Source organism: Ochotona princeps, chromosome 6 (assembly GCF_030435755.1).
Source record: "Ochotona princeps isolate mOchPri1 chromosome 6, mOchPri1.hap1, whole genome shotgun sequence".
NCBI classification, from domain to species: Eukaryota; Metazoa; Chordata; class Mammalia; order Lagomorpha; family Ochotonidae; genus Ochotona; species Ochotona princeps.
The window spans coordinates 38,373,767-38,396,096 of record NC_080837.1 but is presented as its reverse complement, the minus strand read 5'-3'; the positions used below and the strand labels follow the sequence as shown (position 1 = coordinate 38,396,096).

Sequence of the window (22,330 nt, the reverse complement as noted above, 5' to 3'; positions counted from 1 at the left end):
ATACACTTACATCCCCACAACATAGAATCACTGCTAAGTGTTTAGTCCATATTATTCAAGGTTTATCTATGACTTTTAACTCAGTTCCAGCTGTTGAGGTCACTTGGGTAGTAATTCAACAGGCAGAAGATCTTCCTCTCTTTCCTTCTCTCCATAAATCTACCTTTCCAATAAATAAATAAATAAATAAATAAATAACTTCTTAAAAAGATTTATTTTCATTGAAATGTGGACACAGAGATTTTCATCTGCTAGTTCACTTCCCAAATACCCAGAACAGCCAGGACTGTGTCAGGGCAAGGCCAAGCAATCAGGTGTCCCACTTGGGTAACAGAGTCAATGACTGAAGCCAACAGCTGCTACCCCTCAAAATGCATATTAAGAGGAAGCTGGAATTGGAAGATAAGCCAGGACTCAAAGCCAGGCATTCCAAGTGGCATCTTCACCATTACATTAAAAGTCTGTCCCTATGGCTTTTTGTATTAAAACTGAATCACACTAATCAGTGTTTTCTGAAAAAGTTTCCTTTTCCTTAAGATTGTAACACAGACGCATGCTCAAGATATATAGAGTTACCTCATACTTTTGCTGGCATACAGATTTTTCTTTTGTGGATGTACAATAAGTTACAAAACTGAGTCAAGGGAGAATCAAGATGGCAGAATAGGGTAAGGGCATATTTAAACAGATAGAGAAACACTAGCCAGTGTGAAGCACAGAGGGCACATTCAGGAAATAAGAGAGAACAGAGCAACAACAAAGAGGCACATGGAGAGTGACAGGCATGGATAGCAGCAGACACAACAGTGTGGTGTTGCAGTGACCACATTCAGCAAACAGTGATCTGAACTATATCGGTAGTCGGAACTCCACCATCAACAATGTGGGAAGGGACGATCACTGGAGCTCAGGAGGTGAACCCAAAGACTCGCCCATCCTGTTTGATCTGACCAAGAACAGAGACAGAGTGGCAGGTCCCAGATGTGCAGTGCGGGAACAGGGTGGATTTCTCAGCCCAGCCTGATCCCTACAGCTGGATAAGGCGGCATTTTGTGTAGGGAGACAAAGGCTATGGGACAGTACTACACATGCACTGAGCTGGGAGTGAATTCATTTCGGGTTCAATGCACTGCAACAATGTGGCATCCTACAGGTTCCACCCAAGACAGGTCTGGGTAGCCATCAAACCTGATGGCCAGCAGATCAAGAACTCTACTAGTGGCACATTAGATGCCATTTTGTCAGTGTGGAAAAACTTTAAGACTGCAGGGACAAGAGTGAGCTGCTCATGCACTGAGCTCAGCAAGAATTCACGGAGATCAGTGCATTGCATTGGTCCCACAGGAAAATAATACTGACTTTGGCATCATATGGGTCAAAAAAGGTCCATGTGGTCCCAGAACAAATGGCCAAGAGGCCCTGGCAAGATCAGCACCACCAACAATCTAGTTATATAGGCCTCCTGGTGTCTCCCTAATCCTGGAAACTGCTCCAACAAGAAGTGGGAGAAAGGTTGTACAGACAATGGTGCAGCCTCAGGATGGTATCACAGGAGGTGAAAGTGGTAAGCCAAGAGCTGGAGCTATGGAGACCATGCTGGAAGTCTAACAGAAGAACCCAGACCTGGAACTTGCTGGAGGGAGTGGCACAAGTGACTGCAAACAAAGAGCCGTGTACCAACCACAATAAGTAAGATCAAATTGTAGGCAGAGCTTAGAACCCTGACCCAAAAAGAAGACTCTGGTAACCAGAAGTACAATGACCAAAAGCAAAAGAAGAGACAAAGCCACAATGAAAACTACTGAAGACTCCCCTGCAAAGGAGCAAAACCTCATGACAACCTCAGAGTTAACTGAGGAATGCATTAAGACAATGGGAGATACAGAATTCAAAACTCTTGTTATAAAGCTTCTTATCAGCAATGAGAAGCACATAAAGCAGGAGTTCAAGGAATTTAAGGAATATGTCACACTGGAAATGATTCAAATGAAAGCTGATATATCAGAAATAAAGGATACAGTGGAGCAAATTAAAGCACAATGGAGAGTCTCCAAAATAGAATGAATCAGGAAGAAAAAAGAATCTCTAAACTGGTAGATATTTCCTGTTACCAGGGGGGAAACAAACAAAAAGCTGGAAGCAGAGCTGGGTCAAGCGAAAAAAAGTATTCAAGAATTGAAAGACACTATGAAAAGGCCAAAAGTAAGAGTTATGGAACTCCCAAAAGGTGCAGAAAGAAAAGCCAGGTTTAAAAATGTATTTAATGAAATAATATGGGAAATTTGTGGGATGGTTAGCATCAGCCACCACTGAAAACTGCCAGCTGGTACACACTAAAGCTAGTGCTGTGGGCTTACCTGGCAGAGCTAGATCACAGTGCCCACCACTGAGAGTCTCATTCTCAGTGAGCTGCAATCTCCATTGGCACACCCAAGAGCTGTGGATGGGATCAGGCCTGGATGGGGAGCTAAGGGGATGCCCTGGCTGGGCAGCGGTTCCCACTAGTGAACACAAGGATGAAATGGAGGCAGCAGTCCGGTTTAGACATGGCTGCAGTCTCCTTCAGCATGGGTATACTGGGTCTGCACCGCACCCAACTAGGCTAGCTCCAGCACCCAGTGGTACTCTTGAGAGCCAGGGTGGGTATAGAACGGGCTGAGCTAGGTCTTGGCTCCCATCTATTGAACCACATGAGAGTTGTGTCTGGGTGTGGGCCAAGTGTGGCTTGACTGTAAAACCAACAGTAAGAACCAGAACAGGTGTAGGCCAGTTGGTAAAGACTGTTCCTACCCAGACAAGAGATGTACTAAGTCAACTTTGACCAAGGACCCACCAGTGTTTGCATGAGATCTGACACCAGGAGGAGATCTGATAGAGGAGTCTGCAGAACTCCTTTGTCAGGATGCAGTCTTTGCAGGTGAGCACAAGAACCAAGACTAGCAGCAGCTCAGACCAGGCCGAGTTACAGTACCCACTGGCATACTTGTGGGTCAGGTCTAGGGGCAGGCTAGACTGGGCCAGTTTAACACATCCACTGGCAGATCCGAGAACCAGGACAGGTTGCAGAATAGGCCAGGTTAGGCCACACCACCAGTCAGTTCCCATTAGGAATGCTAAGGTGAGACAAGCCATGCCAATCTAGGTGTGGTGGATGGCAAGTCCATGAGCCCAGGGGGGTGAGGAGTCTGGCAGAGCCCAGGTCACATGACCCAGGTCCTAGGGCCTGCCTACCTGGTAGGTACCGGTGGCAGGGGATCTATCGGGACCTAGGTTGCCTTACACAGGTCCCTGGGCCTGCCTGCTCAGGGGGTACCAAGTCCATGAGCCCTGGAGGTGGGGAGTCTGGTGGATCATGGCCCAGGTCCTTGGATCCACCTGCACAGTGGGGGCTGGGCCCATGAGCCCCAGAAGTAGGCAGCCCTTAGGTGCCCTGGTGAGGCAGCCTGGGGTACCACTGATACTAGCGGAAGCTCACTGTCCACCCAGAGGCACACTTGTGGAGACTTGGTGTATAGGTTTCCAGGGGTCTGGCAATGACATAGGTGAGTAGTACATGGCTATACCAGATGATATGGCAGCCCACTGAGGCCTGCAGAGGACATCTACTACCATAGCAGAGGAAGGAGGACAGAACAAATCATACAACTACCTTAGCCAAATGATGACAGCAAATATCTGGTGAATGCAGACTCTAAGTCAACTATGTCAACCAATGCACACTGGAAGTAGTTCCTCACCCTTGGATCAGCAAGATCGACAACACCAAAACTAGTGAAACCACTTGGACAGGATCCTCGGAGCATATGCCATATCAGAGACCCTGGTTGATATTGGGTGGCCTTTCCTCGTCATTGTAGGTATTGGGTGGCTGGGAGGCTGGGTATGGCTTCTCCCCTTATGTCTTCTCTTCCCCCAGATTCAGGAAGAACAGAAAATTTGGGAACAATGATCATACCCATTTTCCCTAACCCTCAATCCTTCCCACCCTGATCAACTTATGTAAACATCATTTTTTAAAAAGTGGTACATTTATTCCATGGAATACTATTCAGCCATAAAAATGAAATCTTACTGTTTGCAGCAAAAATGGACCCAAATGGAAACCATTATCTTTAGTGAAATAAGTCAATCCCAAAAAGGCAAATGTCACATGTTTTCTGATTTGTGACAACTAATACACAGAATACACACACAAACTACAAACTCTACAAGTGAGATTGGCATATTGGGAAATAATGAATGTATACAGTATGCATCTTTATTCCTGAATGACAGTAAGATTAAACTTTTATGTTACATTACTTCATTTTCTTCTTTTTAAAGATTTATTTACTTTTACTGAAAAGGCAGATCAGATTTATGGAGAGACACAGAAAAAGATCTTCCATCCACAGGTTCACTCCTCAAATGGCCACAGTGATCAGAGCTGAGCCAACCTGAAGCCAGGAGCCAGAAGACTCCTTTGGGTCTCCCACTTGGTAAAAGGTCCCAAAGCTTTGGACCCTGTTTTAAAGGCTTTCCCATGCCATAAGCAGGGAGGTACATGGGAAATGAAGCAACCAGGGCACAAACCAGTGCCTACATGGAATTCCAGCACTTGCAAGGCAAGGATATAACCACAGAGTCATCATACCAGGTCCTTTTCTTCCTTTTCTTACATGATTATGTCATGATAGATCTTTATATCGGAAAGCTAACCTGTAATGAATGAATAGCGAAATCATGGTAATAATTTGGGAGACAAATAATAGGAGGGGCATACAAAAAGGGGGAAGAGCAAGAGGGAGTAGAAAGGATGATCCCCTACACATGCAAATCTGTATCATGGGAACAACACCTGTATTAAAAATAATAATGTCAATAACATCTATATATCCCTTAAATTATCCTAGGCTCTTTTCTAATTACTTTATATATAAGCCAATGTAATATTTGTCAACAATCTTGTGAGGTGGGTGTCAATCACTATTATCTCCATTCTACAGATGTGAGAACTGAAGCATGGAAAGTCAAGGTCACACAGTCAAATTCCAGTTCTCTGGGCTATTGGATATAAGCCACAATATTCTATACTAAGAATCTTACATAGAAGGACTCAGAGAAGCCCAGAGAAGCAATGCAGACTATAGTGGAGTTAGGAAACTAGATGGGCAAAGAAGCCTGTAAGATACTCAAAACAACAGAAAGCAACTCTCTGGGCCATATGAAAAAAAATCAGGGTTTAGAAGTATCAATGAACATTGTATAGCAAATGACAGTGTGTAGAGTTGTCTTTTAGTGCCTATTCCTCAAAATGGTCATTTCCACTGTCTTTTGAACATGTCAAGTCAAATAACCTCCATACAAATAGTCAGCCTGGCAAACAAACTCTTATCCAGGGATAAAGCCAACATTCCTAACCTCACAAAACCAATCAGGTAAGAGGTTGGGAATGTTCTCTGACATGTGACAAGGCTTATGGTCGATCACCTCTTCATACCCTCCCAGAATACTTCAGGTTGTGCTGGAAACTCAAAAGTTATCCAGGCAGCCTTGGGATACTTGCATGTTTTCTATGCTACCCAACAATTGTCACTTCAGTCTAATTTAAATACTTTGCCCCCGACAGCCTGTTCCTAGTGAGATGATCCTAACTTCATTCCTTCTCATTTCTCTGAGATTCTCATCACCAGGTCATTTTTACTATATATTGTATGAAGAGTTGTACTTGAAACTATAGTTCTTTAAATCTCTTTTAAAAGTTATCATGTGTGATTTTACCACTACCTGCCTTCCAAATACATATGCTCAGCTGCACAAACAACCCTTCATTTAACTTGGGTTTAAATCACTCCATCAGGGGTTGGCATCTTGTAGCAGTGAGTTAAACCATCATCTGCAATGACAGTATCCCGTACGAGTGCTGGTTCAAGTTTCTCTACTTGTTTTTTGATCCAGCTCCCTATTAGTGTGCCTGAGAAAGCAGCATAAAATGGCCCCAAGTATTTGAGCCATTGAACCCAGCTAGAGCTCAGGCTCCTGCATTCAGGCTATAGCAGGCTGAATTTTTTCAAATAAATAAATAAGCATTTATTCAAAAATAAAATTACATAAATCACTTCCTCATCTTGGCCATTCTAATGTCCAAATATAGTCTATGCTTTTTATTTGTCTCTTACTGTGTTCCATAGCAGGAATATTATGATACTAGCTCATATTAAGCATATTCTTTTTTAAAAAATATTTATTTATTTTTATTGCAAAGTCAGATATACAGAGAGAAGAAGAGACAGAGAGGAAGATCTTCTGTCTGATGATCCACTCCCCAAGTGGCCACATTAGCTGGAGCTTAGCCAATCCGAAGCCAGGAGCCAGGAACTTTGTCTAGGTCTTCCACACGGGTGCAGGGTTCCAAGGCTTTAAGCCGTCCTCGTCTGCTTTCCCAGGCCACAAGCATGGAGCTGGATGGAAAGTAGGGCTGCCAGGATTAGAACCAGCACCCATATGGGATCCTGGCATGTTCAAGGCGAGGACTTTAGCCACTAGGCCACCGCGCCAGGCCCTAAGTATTCTAAAGATTTGTTTCATACATGTTATCTCTAGCAGTTATGGTTCATTCTTCTTCTACTCATGTATCTATTTTACAGAGTCCCTGTATACCTACTAAATTTAATACCAGGTTTGTGAAATTCGACTTCGTTTTAAAAAGTTGTGTCTACTTCCCTTAACTTCTAATAGCTAAATCCACTAGTGCCAAAACATTACAGACTAAACTAAGTCCACTACCTCAACTGATCTTGATCAAGACACAAGTACATCAATGGCCTTAGCCTAAGAAGTGAAACACAGAATTAAGTCTTTTTTTAGTCTTTACTGGCAAACTAATCCTGATATTAGGCATCTCCAGAAGCAGCCCCCAGAATCTCTGTGTTATTCCTTAGCTTTCTCATTCCTCCTTTATCTCTAATATTAGATATAGATTTGAACCTTAAACCACCAATTCTATGGCCACAGTTTACCTCTTTTACCCAAATCAATGATCTTGGAAGGATATTATGTTATAGGGAGGAAAATAAGACAAAATTTCAAAATTAGCCATTTCTAGAAATTATCATTCGAAAAACATATCCTATGATTGATAGATAATAGACTGATTTTTTCCAATCATTGGGAATATAAAGAGAACAGATTTTATAGATAATATTATAAAAGAGAACTAAAAGAATTTCCTTTAAAAAGTTACTATGTTTCCTAATTTCAACAGATTTAATTACTAACACATATTTAGGATGCCATCTATTACAAATAACACCATTTCTAACTGAAAGCAAATCTGCTAAGAATCATAGAAAAAAAAAGAATAAACATTATCTAATACTGCTTTCTTGATTTCAAAGTAATGAACTCTCTAAGAGACTAACTTATTTATGCAAGTTAAGAGTAGAATCTAGTAAAACTGAAACAAGGACTCAAGCCAATGAATTCTCACATCAAAAAGTTCTTAGATATCTAGAAGACACAGTGAGTTTTAGAGAATCTGAAATATATGCAGTATCTTCCCTCAAAATAGCACACAGGTATACAATATGAATAAAAATCAAAATTATAAAACACCAACCATATGTAAACATAAAAACAATACAGATCCATACCCATCTGCATCTACTATTCAGATCGCCTCTAAAAGTGTTGACTCAAAATCAAAGAACTCTGAAAGTAAAACTTACATGAATGTGCAAACATTTTACTCATGAATATTACTCTCAAACTGGAATAAACAAAAATCAAAATTAATCATGAAAAGAAAAATAAGTTCCAGGACAGGAATAGTTACTAGCAGTTAATCACTTCCATCCAGCCTTCTCCGCTTACAAGCTTTGTAACCCTGAGGAGGTTTTGCAACATATCTTGGCCTCCACTGCTTCATCTACAAAATGAAGATGGGAGCATTTTTCCTTCACTGCAGTTGTAAGGATTAAATAATTTAATATTTGTAAAGAACTTGGAATAATATCTGGCCCAGAGCTGGTACTTAAGCATTGCTGTTGTCCACTTCTGCCGTATTCTTTCCCACTCGGATAATAACCAACTCCTGATATTTATCATATTTCTTTAAGTCCGCAGCCAAATACCACAAGGCACTGGGATGATATATAAGATTTCTTATAGAATCCAGATTTTCAGCCAAAAATAAAACCATAAAAACATGGTAGAGAAAGCAGACACATATTCAGGGCATGTAATAAATAAGCCATGTCTTCGCCTCTTTTGGCTTCTGTAACAAAATTCCTTAAACATGGTAACTTAAAAGTAACAAAAATTTTATTTCTGACAGCTATAGAAGGTAGGAATCTAGAAACATAGTGCTGGCAAATTCAGTATCTGAGAAAGGGTGGCTTCCTGACAGATGGTACCCTAGGACTATTTTAATCACATCATTCCCATTCCCATTCATGAGGGCTCCACCCTCAGGAATAATCTGATAGTCTCCCAAATGCTCCCCTACACACTTAATACCACCATACCACCATGGGGTAAGGATTTCAACAGAATTTTAAGCTGACATAAACACATCCAAGCTATAGCAGTCAGAAAAAATTTTCGAATGACAAGTCTTACCTACCTTAGATTGGCAGGTTTAAGGTAAGAGGAAGTACCAACAGTTTTCAAAACCAGTCAAACCACAAATATTTTATTTATCATATCAAGTTTGCAATGTCCATCATAACTGCTACAACTACTGTCCAAAAACTCTTCTACACTTCTTAAGAATTCTCATTTCTTCTATTTCTTTACCGTATCAATAAACTTCAGACGGAAAGAAGGCCCCAGAAATCAAAATTCCATGAAAAGCAAACAAAGACAAACTACAATAAGAAGTATAAGACTTTGTACTCCCTTTCAATCTCCCAACTTACTCATGTTAGGTGGCCTGACATCTCCATTAGGGCTGAGTCAGCGCTGCAATCCATTGCCAGTGAGTAGTAAGAACAGCTCAGCTGGATATGACCATGAGATACAACAACCCACAGTCAGGACTGACTTACCTTTTTGGGATCATACCTTAATTATTGCCATGGAGCAACATAGAGATTGAATAATAACATAACATAGTAACTGGAAGCAGGACCAGGTTCTAAGAAGCTAGGCATGAGGCAACAGTGCTGAGAACGGTGACAAAAGTAGGACCCCCCCCCCAAAAAAAAAGTCTTATGAGTCATAGGAACCTGTAGCAGGGTATGGCAACAATGGGCCATAATGGTTAAAACTTGATGCGTCTTAATGATCATCCAAGTGATAGAATGTAGTAAGGGACATCAAATAGTACAGCTAGCAATTGCAGCTACCAGCCATTGAAGACAGATGTGAGAAGAATCACAAGTTCAATTTCTACCATGCTTAATTGTAGGTAAAAGTCAAGTATTCAGTTGCAAACATTCTTCCCTCGTCAGTAACAATATGTCTTTAAATTAAAAAGACATGAAAAATATAACGTAGGCTCAAAAAAAGATTTAGTACATATTAAAATTAATGATCAATATAGTCATGATTCTGAATAAAAGTAGCATTTAAGCTATAAATTCAATATATAAAGATAGTTTTGGAGAACTACTAAAGTTTCCCATGAAAAAGAACATTTGTATGACTGTCCAACAGGGCCTATTAGAATTATGAATCATTACCCTGATTTCAGATAGTATTTTTCAGGCTAATTACATTACATAAGTTACAAATACTGTAAGGCTTTTAAGTCCTTTTTTGGCTGTTACTCAAATTCTTACTGACAGATTGCCATGTTTTATTTAACATTTAAGAACAACCCTAAAATAAAGGACTGAAACATCTCTTAGTACTGCCTCCAATTAAACTGCTACCTCCAATTCAACTTTGACTTACCACGTTTTCCTTCATTCTTCTCAGCTTTTCATTTATCTCTCGTAGTCGATTTTGCTGGTCCCGCTCCTCTTTGGTGTTCCGGAGGACCTTTTCTCCTGGAGATATTTCCATATTTCTTTCATCATTAAGGCCACATGCCTAAATTTTTGAAAAAAAAATTCATAGGCAAAACTCAGTTTCTGCTGCTCACCACTCCAAAGCAATTGAGCTTTGACCTCTTATACAATATGTGTCTTCTCTTCAAATCAATATTCACAATGCTTTAAAATCTTCCTGTTTGAGAGAGTGAATGTTCAACCTCACGAATCAGGAAACAAACTTAACTTCTGCATCATCTGCACAGCAGGGAGATACAGTGGTAAAAAGGGACTGCCAAGAAGTAAGGATCCATGTTCTGGTCTCTGGTGTGATACATGTAAGCTTGGGATCCCAGCAACTGATAATTTCTTGGGACTTCAAGTTCATCATACATCATATAAATCATATGAAAAACTATGCATATCCATGGGTATAAGAGGAAGCTGAGCGATACTGGGAAGAAAGGCAGGAGTTTTTAAATCTTGTTTCAACCTGGTTCCTAACAAAGATAGCCTTACACAAATCAATCTCTGAGTTTCAGTTTCAAGATCAGTAAAATGATATCAATTACAAGATGGAGCCCAAAAGTCTCTAGAGCATGTACTACAGATGAAGCAGATCCTAGCATCTAACAAATGTGAACTGAATATGTCATGTGAAAAAATGACCATTATGCTGATAAAAGTGCTTCATTTTTGAAAGCAACATTAATACTGATAGGATCATTATTCACCAATTAATGTTACTTTTATGTGATAAAAATTGGTATTTCCTGATAGCAAGTTAATCCTAAATTTTAATGTAAGCTTCCTTTCTCCTCTCCCATAGACTTTTTTCTCTGCACTGCCACCTAAGTACCTAGCATGAGATGAAATTTGAAAAGTTGCTCAAGCCAGAATTCTCCTGTTCCCTTCTTCCTGCCACACTGTTGGCCATCAACAAGACTCACCATTCTAGTTTTTCCTAACATCTCCTTTAATATGGCACTTACTTCCTTTCACAGCCTTAATTCAGATATCTTCCATTCACCAGTAATTTTCAAACTCCAGCACACTTCAGAACCACCTACAGAGCCTGTGGGTAATAAACACATAGCCACAGCTCCACCCAGCAAATGCTGACTCCAGATCTCATTTGCAGGGCAAGAGTTAAGCACTGCCAACCTGCATTCAGAAGCACTCGAGAATTTGAGAACTACTGACTCAAGTTATTGCTTGAGGGTCCTAATAGATCTTGATGTCACCAGTTGCTCTTTGCAGAGAAACCACAGATAAGGGTCAAGGCCCTGCCACTCTCCATCTCATCTCATCCATTGCCTGGGTCTCAGACTCAAAACTCCAGCAATATTTACTCCTGCTAATTTCCACCTCTCATCTATGACTCTGTCTTCAAACTCTGGTAACTCTTATCCATTTTGAGCCTAGCTCAAACATAGTTCCTCTTTAAAATATCCCCTAACATGCAAGCAATAACCAGTTATCCTCTCATATTTGTCATGTGTTACTTGACTGAACTTACTACACTGTCATAAACCAGTGACATGATTGATCCTATTCTACATCCCAACATAAACTGGAATCCCAAAGAAGCCTAGGCATGGTACAACACACTTTGCTTTAGCACCCACAGTCTTTAGAACAACTGATGTTTGCTTATGAATAACAGATTTCAGTGAAATTCTTATTGTATAAAATGCTAATCAGTAAACTACCAAAAGAGTGCATCAATTTAAAGAAAATATTGATATTTTGTTTTACTTCAGGGATATGTTAATCTCTAAAAGCTTCCAGAAGCTGAACGTCTTAAAGAATTTTGAAAAGGGGAACCTAATGTTAGGGAGTAGTTCAGATAGGACAGTAAGTATTTGGAAAATCCTAGAAAAGGAGATTCACAGTATTTTGAAAACAGCTACCCAGGATTTCATTTTTAAATGGTAATCACTTTTAAATAGAAAAAACAAAATGGCTTTAGTAACTTATAACTATGATTTTTAAAAGAAATGTGAGGTAAACAGGGAAAGAAAAATTATAATTTGACTTACAGGATTTTTAACTTTTGCTTGCCCAAACCACCATTAGAAAATAGACAAATCATGGTCTGAGATAAGTGTTTATAACACACAAATCAGACCAAGAACTTGAACAGAAGCAATACAAGGAACTCTTAAAATCCAAAAATAAAAATAATAAAATAAGCAATAAAAAACAGTTGAATTTGACAAAGATGTGAACACATACTTCATCAAAAAGATACACAAATGACATATAACAGAAAGTTGCCAATAGTGTTAGCCATAGGAGAAATGTAATATTATAAGTAAAACAAGGTATCTCTACACCATCACTAAAATGATCCAATGAAAAGTTCATTAACACCAAATATTGGAGAATCATGGTACAAACAGAACTTTTTATAAATTGTTGATGGGAATACATAATCATACAACCACTTTGAAAACCTGACACTTTCTTATAAATTTAAACATTTGCCTGTCCTACAAACTAAGATATATGACTCAAGTCCAATGTCAATGAGCCAAAAACTGAAAAAAGTCCATGCATCCATTGACAGTACAGTGGTAACTGGTGAACACCACACTAGGCCAGGAAATCAGACTTTCTCTTTGATTTCTTTTCACTGATTAGGTTTAGTCAATGTGAGAAGAAGGCTGTCACTAAGATATTAGAAGAAGCAAAGTTGGATGGCTTGATGAATTTTTTCCTTTCCTTTCTTGTTTTGATATCACAGTCCAAGCAGTGATATACCTCTGCAATGGCCAGAATCTTCTGAAATCCAACTGAATATTCATAATAACAAAGCTAACAAAAATCACACTTAAGCAATATGAGGTCAAGAAACTCAGTAAGGTAGTAATAGGCACACCTTTTGCCATGGGAGTGTTTATTATCATTCATACTAAAACAAAACAGGTATAAGGGGCAAGGAAGTTACCTCATCCTAAAATCCTGAAATACCACAGGCAGAGAGCACTTAGGGATCCAGCAAGAGGCATGCCCAGCCATAGGAACCACAGCACTTAGGAAAGCCCGAACTAAGGTTTCCCCACCAGATCTTCATAACTCTCCCAATCCAGGGAACATTTTTAACATAAGCAAAGGCGCCTCCTAACATAGCAAGCATTCCAACTTTTATCAAATCACCATAGAAACAGAGTTAAGAAATTAACTACAGCTCAAATTCTCACATTGAAGCGGCAGGGGCCGGTAAGTCTTTTGCCAGCACCCAGATGGCCAATTCTTCAACCATGACACCAACTCTCCTAAGGCTCCTAGAACAGTTTTTAACACCCTGTCCACTGCTGTTAGTCTCCAGGAATCCCAATATCCCTTGTTACTTCTTCCACATTGACAATAGGCTCTTAATTTATCTCTATAACTCAGGCTGAAAGTTCCTTCTATTTCCTGTCCAGTATTCTGTTAGACCAGTTATGTTTGTGTGTACACACTTGTTCACATGCATGTGTCTGTGTGTGTATCTGCAGACAGACTGGAAATTTCATTGTAATTAACTGGATAGCAAAAGTCTAAATTATTTTATCTTATTTTTCTTACTTTTTTTATAATTCCTGGATGTCCGACAGCATAACCATATAGCTCAAATATTTGAATATCAAAGAAGGAGCAAGAAAAGGTAGTCACTGTTGCTGGCAAAACATGCTCACTTGCATAATCAAAAGATCTGTGGTATCAGAAGTTATTTGGTGTTTTCTTTGGCTCACAACAAAATGTCAACCAGTACTGCTTGCTTTTATGAGTATCAAGAAATATTTTACTTTCACACAGTAGAAATGTTTCCTTTTAATTTTGTTTCTTCTCATTTATTTTTATTTCCCATAACTTTTTGAAGTACCTTTGAAGTACCTATGAAACTGACATCTTTGTACATTTACATATGTGTGTCCAGATATTTACGAATAGGTATATTACCTGCTATACACATACAGAAATATAAAGCACATATGTAAATATGGCTAATATGATTAATATCATTTGTTATTAATAAAATATGTATCTATGATATACTTGTAAAACTACATTTTAGGTGATTACAGGGGATACAGATCATACTACAGGAAAATTTGGAAGAAAGGTAGAAAAGTTGTAATGAGAAAAATAAAGCAAGTTTATAAATATCTTTTATATATATATTTTTTTGAATTTTGAATTATGTGGTACAATTTCATATAGGCTGGGATTCCCCCCCAAAATCCCACCCCCGAGATTTTTCCCATTTTACTACAATAGTGTAGTCCTTCATAAGGATCATAGTTCTATTAGTCTCTTATTTAAGTGAACCTTGACATTGTTGGTACAGACATCAGACAGTCCAGCATCCCATTCTCTACACATGTCCAACAGCTTCACTGGGAATCTATCTTTCATCTGAAAGCAGGGACGCATGTTCCATTATACCCCTGCATCTGTATAAGGTAGACCCCAGTACTCCATCACTATACATTTCCATAACTGAGAAGCCATGAAACCAGGTCAACAACTGGTATGAGTTAGAACAGCCACAACAACATCAACAACAAATTACAGCACCATGAAAAAATGTACCACACACAGTAGAAATGTTTAAGCAGCTCCATTGGCCAACATACTATTTCCATATTTCTGAGTCACACAAAAACGCTTGCAGGAAGAATTCATTAAAAGCACTTCCCAATACTTAAAGAATGTCTTTGGAGCCACAAAAAGAAAATTGTCCCTGAGGACAAAAGATATTTGTTGATTTCACCAATTGTTTGCCAAGAGGTTATGAATACATCCTTAGAAAAACCAATAAGGGGGGGGCCCAGCAGCATGGCCTAGCAGCTAAAGTCCTCACCTTGAACACCCCGGGATCCCATATGGGTACCAGTTCTAATCCCAGCAGCTCCACTTCCCATCCAGCTCCCTGCTTGTGGTCTGGGAAAGCAGCCAAGGACAGCCCAAAGATTTGGGACCCTGCACCCGCGTGAGAGACCTGGAAGAGGTTCCGGGTTCCCAGCTTCGGATCGGCGCAGCACCAGCCGTTGCAGTCACTTGGGGAGTGAATCATCGGACAGAAGATCTTCCTCTCTGTCTCTGCTCTCTGTATATCTGACTTTGTAATAAAAGTAAATAAATCTTTAAAAAAAAAAAAGAAAGAAAAACCAATAAGGGATCTCTGAAGCTAGAAGAATCCATTTTCAAAAGAGAAAATTATTAACAGGTTCATAAGTTAACTGGTATGCAAATAAACCATGTGTTAAAGGACTAAAAAGTGTAAACCTGGCTAAACAAAGCCAGCCTTGCCCTGCATTTTCAGGTTAACATTATCCATGTCCACAGGCTACTGCTGTTTCCTGTCACTGGATGGATCATTTGCCTGCCAGTACTCAAAGGAGGGAAAAGTCTTTTAGGCAGATTGTTTTTATCATCTTGGAATACTGCCACGAAATGAAAGAAACCTTGACTACATCAGAGGTTTAACATACAAAAACAAAGAAATACAAACTTCAAAGTAAACTGTAAAACAGGTGGCAAAAGCAATTTCCCGGATTTAACTGAGAATGTCTGACAGGTTGGCACTGGAACCAAAGACCTTGAAAGTAACTTCTTGTTTACTCTCCAGTTCAGAAATCCATGTACCTGTGGCATGCTTCCATATTTCTGGAAATGAGCAGATGGCAATAAGAGTTTTGTGCTTGACACTAGTATACATTTAAAAAGTACAAGATTCCTGTCTTCAGCCAGCACACTAAAGTATATCTGAGGTCAAGTAAATTCCATGGTCATCACTGGAACTGGGCAAATCCCTGGACTCAAATATCAGCTATCTTTCAGGAGTATTTCCTATGTTTTATCTAATGTTGAGACCAAAAGAGACCCAGAAAAGTTCATTATTGCTGTAAATTTTAATAAAATTTATAAAATAAAATTTATTTTAATAAAAATTTATAAGTTATTAAACTGAATACTGTAAGGAAAACGATCAAATGAAGGAAGACCTTCATTTTATTTTATAAATGAAGACTTTCATTTATTCATTTTTATTTGAAAGGCAAATCTACAGAGAGAGAAGGATAGCTAGAGAGAGAGAGATCTTCCAACCGCTGGCTCACTCCCAAATGGCCACAAGAGCTGCAGTTGAGCCAATCCAAAGCCAGGAACTTCCTCCAGGTCTCCCATGAGGAAGCAAGGGTCCAAGGACTTGGACCATGCTTCACTGCTTTCCTAGGCCATAAGCAGAGATTTGGACTGTAAGTGAAACATTTGGAACACAAACTGGCACCCATATGGGATGCCAGCACCTCAAGCAGATGATTTATTATGCTGAGCCACCCCCCACTGCCCCCAACAACTTTTTTTAAAGATTTATTTATTAGTTTTTATAACAAAGTCAGATATACAGAGACAAAGAGAGACAGAGAGGAAGATCTTCCATCTGATGATTCACTCCCCACATGATCGCAATGGCCAGAGCTGAACTGATCTGAAGCCAGGAGCCAGGAACTTCTACCTCCCCCAAGCGATTGCAGGATCCCAAGGCTTTGAGCCATAATCAACTCTTTCCCAGGCCACAAGCGGGGAGCTGGATGGGAAGTGGGGTTGCTGGGATTAAAACTGGCACCCATATTGGGATCCCAGTACATTCAAGGTGAGGATTTAGTCATTGGGCCCAAGACTTTTGTATTCTATTAAAGTTTTTGGTTTAAGAACAAAGAAATGCCTCTTGTCAATGAGAGCTGTTTCTGAAGTCCCTCCACCAGCAGAAAAAAACGACCTAACCATGATCTGGAATTCTAGATTTGGTAAGACTAACCACATGAGAGATGAATAAAATACACTTATTTACCAGAGCCAAATTGAACAGAGTTCATGATTGAATCCATTTGCTAAGGATTTAAGAAACTGAATGCTTATGTAACTCCTGCATCTTAGACATTTCTGCAAAAAATGCCAAAAACCAGACTCCAATACATCTATAAATAAGAAAAACTAGATGATTGGGACATCAGTCAATTTTATGGTGGGATTTACAATATGTGGAAAGAACTAGCTAATTTGTTGGAGGGTTAGGGCATGGATGCAAGAACGTATGCACAGTTAAACCACTGATCCTAACAGGGGAATATGCTTCATTTAGCTCTCTTTTGCTAAGACAAAATGAAAATAAAAAGCAGATGTAAAAACTTACATTACCTAGATGACAGTGACAGCAACACTATGCCACTCTTTCTCTTGATTGTGCTTGCATGCATTGTGTCACGCCAAGGAAATCAGATACGTGAAAGCCAAGTGCTGCTTTCAAAACACTGCCATACAGTTAAGTGGCAGGCCAGGCCACCTATATGAGAACATTATGATAAGCAAACTCCAAACTCATAAGGAAAAGATTTCTTAGCTGTCGCTCCTATAATGATGAACAATTCATTCACCTCTGAGCCACATTTCTTAAGTCCCTCAAACTGTTTCGCACGCATCATCTTAGACTTCTGTGACCATCAATTTTGCACCTTTTAGTTATCACCAATGGAAAAGTCAGGACGTCTGTATGCTTCACCTTATTCAGAGAACTGTTTTCTTGACAGTTCCAACACAGAGTGGCAGGTACTGGGGCAAACCAGAGGGTCTGGGTCCCTTAGAAAGAACCAGTTGCTACTCTGCTCCATCTAACAGAGCAACTAAAAAGCAAGAGTTCAGACGTAATATTGCCATATTTTGTCATATCTGTCGAGAGAAACTAGTTATTTGTATTCTTATATGAATTTGCCTGAATTTTACATAGTATCTTAATTTTTTTTTTTTACCCTTAGTGAGCTAATAGAAATCTGTGAGTTGAATTTGCTCTGTTGGTCCCCAGTTGCCAACCTCCTGCAATATTGTGGGGCTCTGCTTCCTTCTCTAGTTCCTCATCCTCCTCTTTCTCCTCCCATGGGAAAATCAGTTTTCTTGATAACCTTTCTGGATGTGCTTTTTCTCCTCTGCCCACCACAGTACACCCTGGCACTTACCAATGTTATCATGCACATGTACTCATAGGAAAGAAGTTCCTTAACTCACTTATTACTGTAACAATATTAGTGTCACTGATTGAGTTCTAGCTCAGATATTATGTTAAGGACTCCAAATATATTAACCTAGCTACTAATCTTAAGAAATCTAAATATGACTTTTATAAATGAAGAAACTGAGGTTTAGGGTGCTTCTAATATTCAGGTCCATAAATCTAGCAAGTGGGAGAGCCACAATTTGAAGCAAAGTTGTTTAACTCCAAAGTGCTAAATCTTTAGGTCCCTTCAATTCTTTATATACAGTGAGAACTCAATTAATATTCATTGAATTAATTATTTTAGAACAGAAATTTTATTCACCTTAAGCTATTTTTGAGGAGCATGGGGAGAAATTTCTAATCATTTGAAGAACAGTGAAAAGCATAAATAAAGTGGATAAATACCATGATTATTTACAGTTCAGCAATAGATTGGAGCCATTTATCAGCTAAGTACACAGGCAGAATTTATTCAAGATACTATTTAAAGTATCTTTATTCAAAAACTGCTCCAATCAAAAAATAGTATCCACCAAATAATTTGCCATGTTAACATTTTGGTCTTAAAAATTCAGCATGCAATGTCTGGTGCTAGTTAGAAACTGGAAAATGACAAATGGAAATTCAGCAGAAGCTCAAGAGATTCTTTTTTTTCATGCAAAAAGTATCAATTATTTCAGCATCTATGATGTTCCATTTCTATCTCTGCATTCTGTATTTCTGTCTTAGCTTTGTAAATATATATAATTTCACAGAACTAATACATAATCTCAGTATGTAACAACAAAGTAATGTACTGTTCTTTTTTCCTTTCATTATTTTTCAAATACTTTAAATGAACTATAACTGAATTCCAAAAATATGATTTAAATAATGATGACAGAATCTGATAAAATGCATGCTTTATTTGAAGTTCTAATGTCTAACTGGCTGAACAAATTTCTAAATTCTCAGACTCTCTTTCAATAATAACATTTGACAGACATGAAAAAGACATTTTCTATCTTTAAAACCATTATTCAGCTGTGAAACCTTAGCTACTGCAAAAATTTAGCAACAATAAAAACTCTCAGTACAAAGCATATCTCTGAACCATTTCATCACTCCATCTTGACTTTTTTCTTTTAAGAAATCAGTAACATAAACAAATGAGTATAACTCATGTCAAAGTCATGGGGAACACTTGGGTGGGCATGGAGATTCCAATTCTGGGCCCGGCGCAATTGATTAAGGTCCTCGCCTTGCACGCCCGGGATCCGATATGGGCACCAGTTCTAACCCCTGCGGCCCCACTTCCCATCCAGCTCCCTGCTTGTGGCCTGGAAAAGCAGTCGAAGACATCCCAAAGCTTTGGGACCTTGCACCCACATGGTAGACCCAGAAGAAGCTCCTGGTTCCTGGCTTCGGATTGGCTTAGCTCCAGCCGTTGCGACCACTTGGGGAGTGAACCATCGGATGGAAGATCTTCCTCTCTGTCTCTCCTCTTCTCTGTATAGCTGACTTTGCAATAAAAATAAATAAACCTTAAAAAAAATATTCCAATTCTGGTTTCTTAAATACTGATTCTAATCCAAACATCAATGGTGGGAACACCACCAACACTTCTGTTATCTCAGGGGGGTCGGAAGCTGTGCCTTGCCCTCAGAAACATATCCCAAGAGAACAGAGAATGCTTCCCAAAGGAGTTTTTTTCTTGCCAGCCACCAACTCTATCTAGGACATTTTGACTCTTCTCTTTTCTCCTTGAAGTGGTTTCAACTGGCCTACAATCAGATCCCTTACATACACTTGAGAGCTTGTAGCAAGGATCACTTTCAGCATTATTACCCACAGGCTACTGATACTTAAATCTTTTGAAGGACCAAGAACACTACAACCATCTACAACTACACAGAAAATGATTTGGTGAAAATTACAAAGTTGGTAAAGGGTTAGTAGAATAACAAAAGACCAGACATTTTTCTCTTCAGACCAACAGTCATCCTGAACTAGATTACAAGAAGGTAAAGAATTATATTTTACTACCCTTTAAACTCCTCTTCACCTCAACCAGCTTTGCAAAATAATATTTGAGGGTGGAGTCAGTGCTGTGCTGCGCCGAGTTAAGCCACCACCTGCAATACTGGCATCAAGCATCAAGTGCTAATTTTAATCCTGGTTGTTCCACCCTCCAATCCAGCTTCCCACTAATACACCTGGAAAGACTGCAGAAGATGGTCCCTGCTACCCATGGAAGACCACAATGGAGTTCTGGGCTCCTGTTTTCAGCCTGGTCCACTCTAGCTGTTGCAGCCTTTCAGAGACAGAACTAGCAGATAGAGGTCAGTCTGTCTCTCTCTCTCTCTCTCTCTCTCTCTCTCTCTCCCTCCCTCTCCCTCCCTCTCCCTCCCTCTCCCTCTCTCTCCCTCTCTCTCCCTCTCTCTGCCTCTCTCTGCCTCTCTCTGCCTCTCTCTCCCTCTCTCTCCTACTATGCCTTTCAAATAGACAAATAAACATTAAAAGCATCTACTTTCCTTATTTAGAAATAAGACTTGAGAAGAAGGAACACATTCATTTTAAACTCTTCACAGGAGAGATGTCATTGACACAGTGAGCATCCCCACCTGATGTTAAACTCAAGGTGCTAGAAGAATGAGGCAGAGTAAAGAATCAGTGGCGCCAGGGTAACAAAAAGAAATAAGACACTCAATGGACTATGTGTGCTATGTCAATTTTCTTCTCTTTCGTCATAACCAAGAACTAACATAAATCACAGAGATTCAACATTATCAATGCTTCCTCAGTGACTCTCATCCTTGTGAATTGCCAAATGAAACAAAAACAGGTTACTAAGAGGAAGGAATCAGACAAAAATACACATTATTATGCAGATTATCATTACTACAGTTGCAGTCACGGCAAAAACAATTTGGAAGAAACCTCTTCATTTAACTATAAAATTACACAAACGAGTTTTAACCAATTCAAACTTAAACCATCAATGTGTTCTTGGGTAAACATACCTGTTCATTCTGACAGTCAGGTTTTGCAAACAAGCTGGGCATGGTCAAGGAGGCTACAGAAAGTTCTTGGAGTTTTGTGTCGATTTCAGCAAGTTGTGCATACTGAGTGGGAGCCAGTGTGTATCCTTCTCCGGGAAACAACCAGCCACTCTGATCACCCTAAGAGGACAGGATTACCAGGTCATTTTCACAGTGGGTTTTTTTCCAAAACAGACCTATCAGACTGCAATTTCAGCACTCAGAACTTCATAAGAATAAACAGGTAAATATTTTAAAATATAATTAGTATTAACAAAAGTGAAACAAAAGATGAAATTATTTTATAAGTCCATTGCCACCAACCCTGTTTATAAAGTATCTTACATTTTGTGGGTTTTTTCCTCTAAGGAATAAATCTCTTAGCCTCACAGCTTCAATTCTGAAATTTTCTCATTTCCCAACTTTAAAAAATCAGTTTGTGATATGTTAAATACAAACAAATTAGTTTTACTTTATAACAGAAACTACCATTTTCCTTTGTCCCCACATATTTTTGTTAGAGAACAGATTGCATGCATTTCAGAGGTACAATTCTAGCGTAACTGTACTTCCCTCCATCCCTCTCTGTCCCTCAATCTCCTCCCTTTCCACACTCGTTAATTTTTGCAAAAAGATAATTTCAACCTACACTATAGCAACAAGCTTAATGCGCCATTAACTATAATATTTAACAAGTAAAAAGTAGGAAGGGCACAGTTTCACAAGAGTATAAGCAAGGGCTAAAAACATCAATCAAATAACAAGATGACTTACTACACATTTTTCTATTCTATATTAACTGTTACACATCAGAAAAAAAATAACAGAGAGGAGAGACAAAAGAGAAACTGGCTTATTTCAGCAAGTACAATGGTTTCCAGTTGCACTCATTTTTGTGCGAAAGACAAGTGTTCATCCTTTTATGGCTGAGGAGTTTTCCATAGTGTACATTATAATTTCTATATCCAGACAGCAGTTAATGAACATCAAGGTTTATTTCATAGCTTAGCTACCGTAAACTGATATAAAATAAACATGGAGGTACAATTAACTAAGCTGACTTCATTTTATTTGAGTAAATTCCCAGGAGTGGAATGGCTGGGTCATATGGTAAATGTATTTTCAGACTTCTTTAAAAAAATTTATTTATTTTTATTGCAAAGGCAGACAGATATACAGACAGAAGGGGAATCTACATACTGTCTTCCATAACAGTTATATGAGTTTACATTCCCATCAATATTTCCAGGATATTGGGGAACCTTTCCTCCACATATTCCCCAGCATTTACTATGTTGCTGATTCTTAGATGATAG

At 39.1% G+C, this 22,330-nt stretch overlaps 1 protein-coding gene across 4 annotated transcripts in view; it reads right to left on the bottom strand.

The window, feature by feature from the left end:
• The window catches only part of FSIP1 (fibrous sheath interacting protein 1), a 196,456-nt gene that overhangs the window by 116,558 nt on the left and 57,568 nt on the right, over nt 1-22,330 (bottom strand). For 2 of the 4 annotated variants that reach the window (XM_058666088.1, XM_058666091.1), the window contains exons 10-11: nt 20,997-21,155; nt 9,877-10,014 (exon numbers count right to left, since the gene is read on the bottom strand). In XM_058666088.1, the coding sequence (XP_058522071.1) occupies nt 9,877-10,014; nt 20,997-21,155 (297 nt within the window). Of the gene's footprint in view, nt 1-7,719; nt 7,907-8,897; nt 8,979-9,876; nt 10,015-20,996; nt 21,156-22,330 lie in introns of those variants that run through there. The other 2 variants (XM_058666090.1, XM_058666089.1) reach the window with 2 other exon arrangements.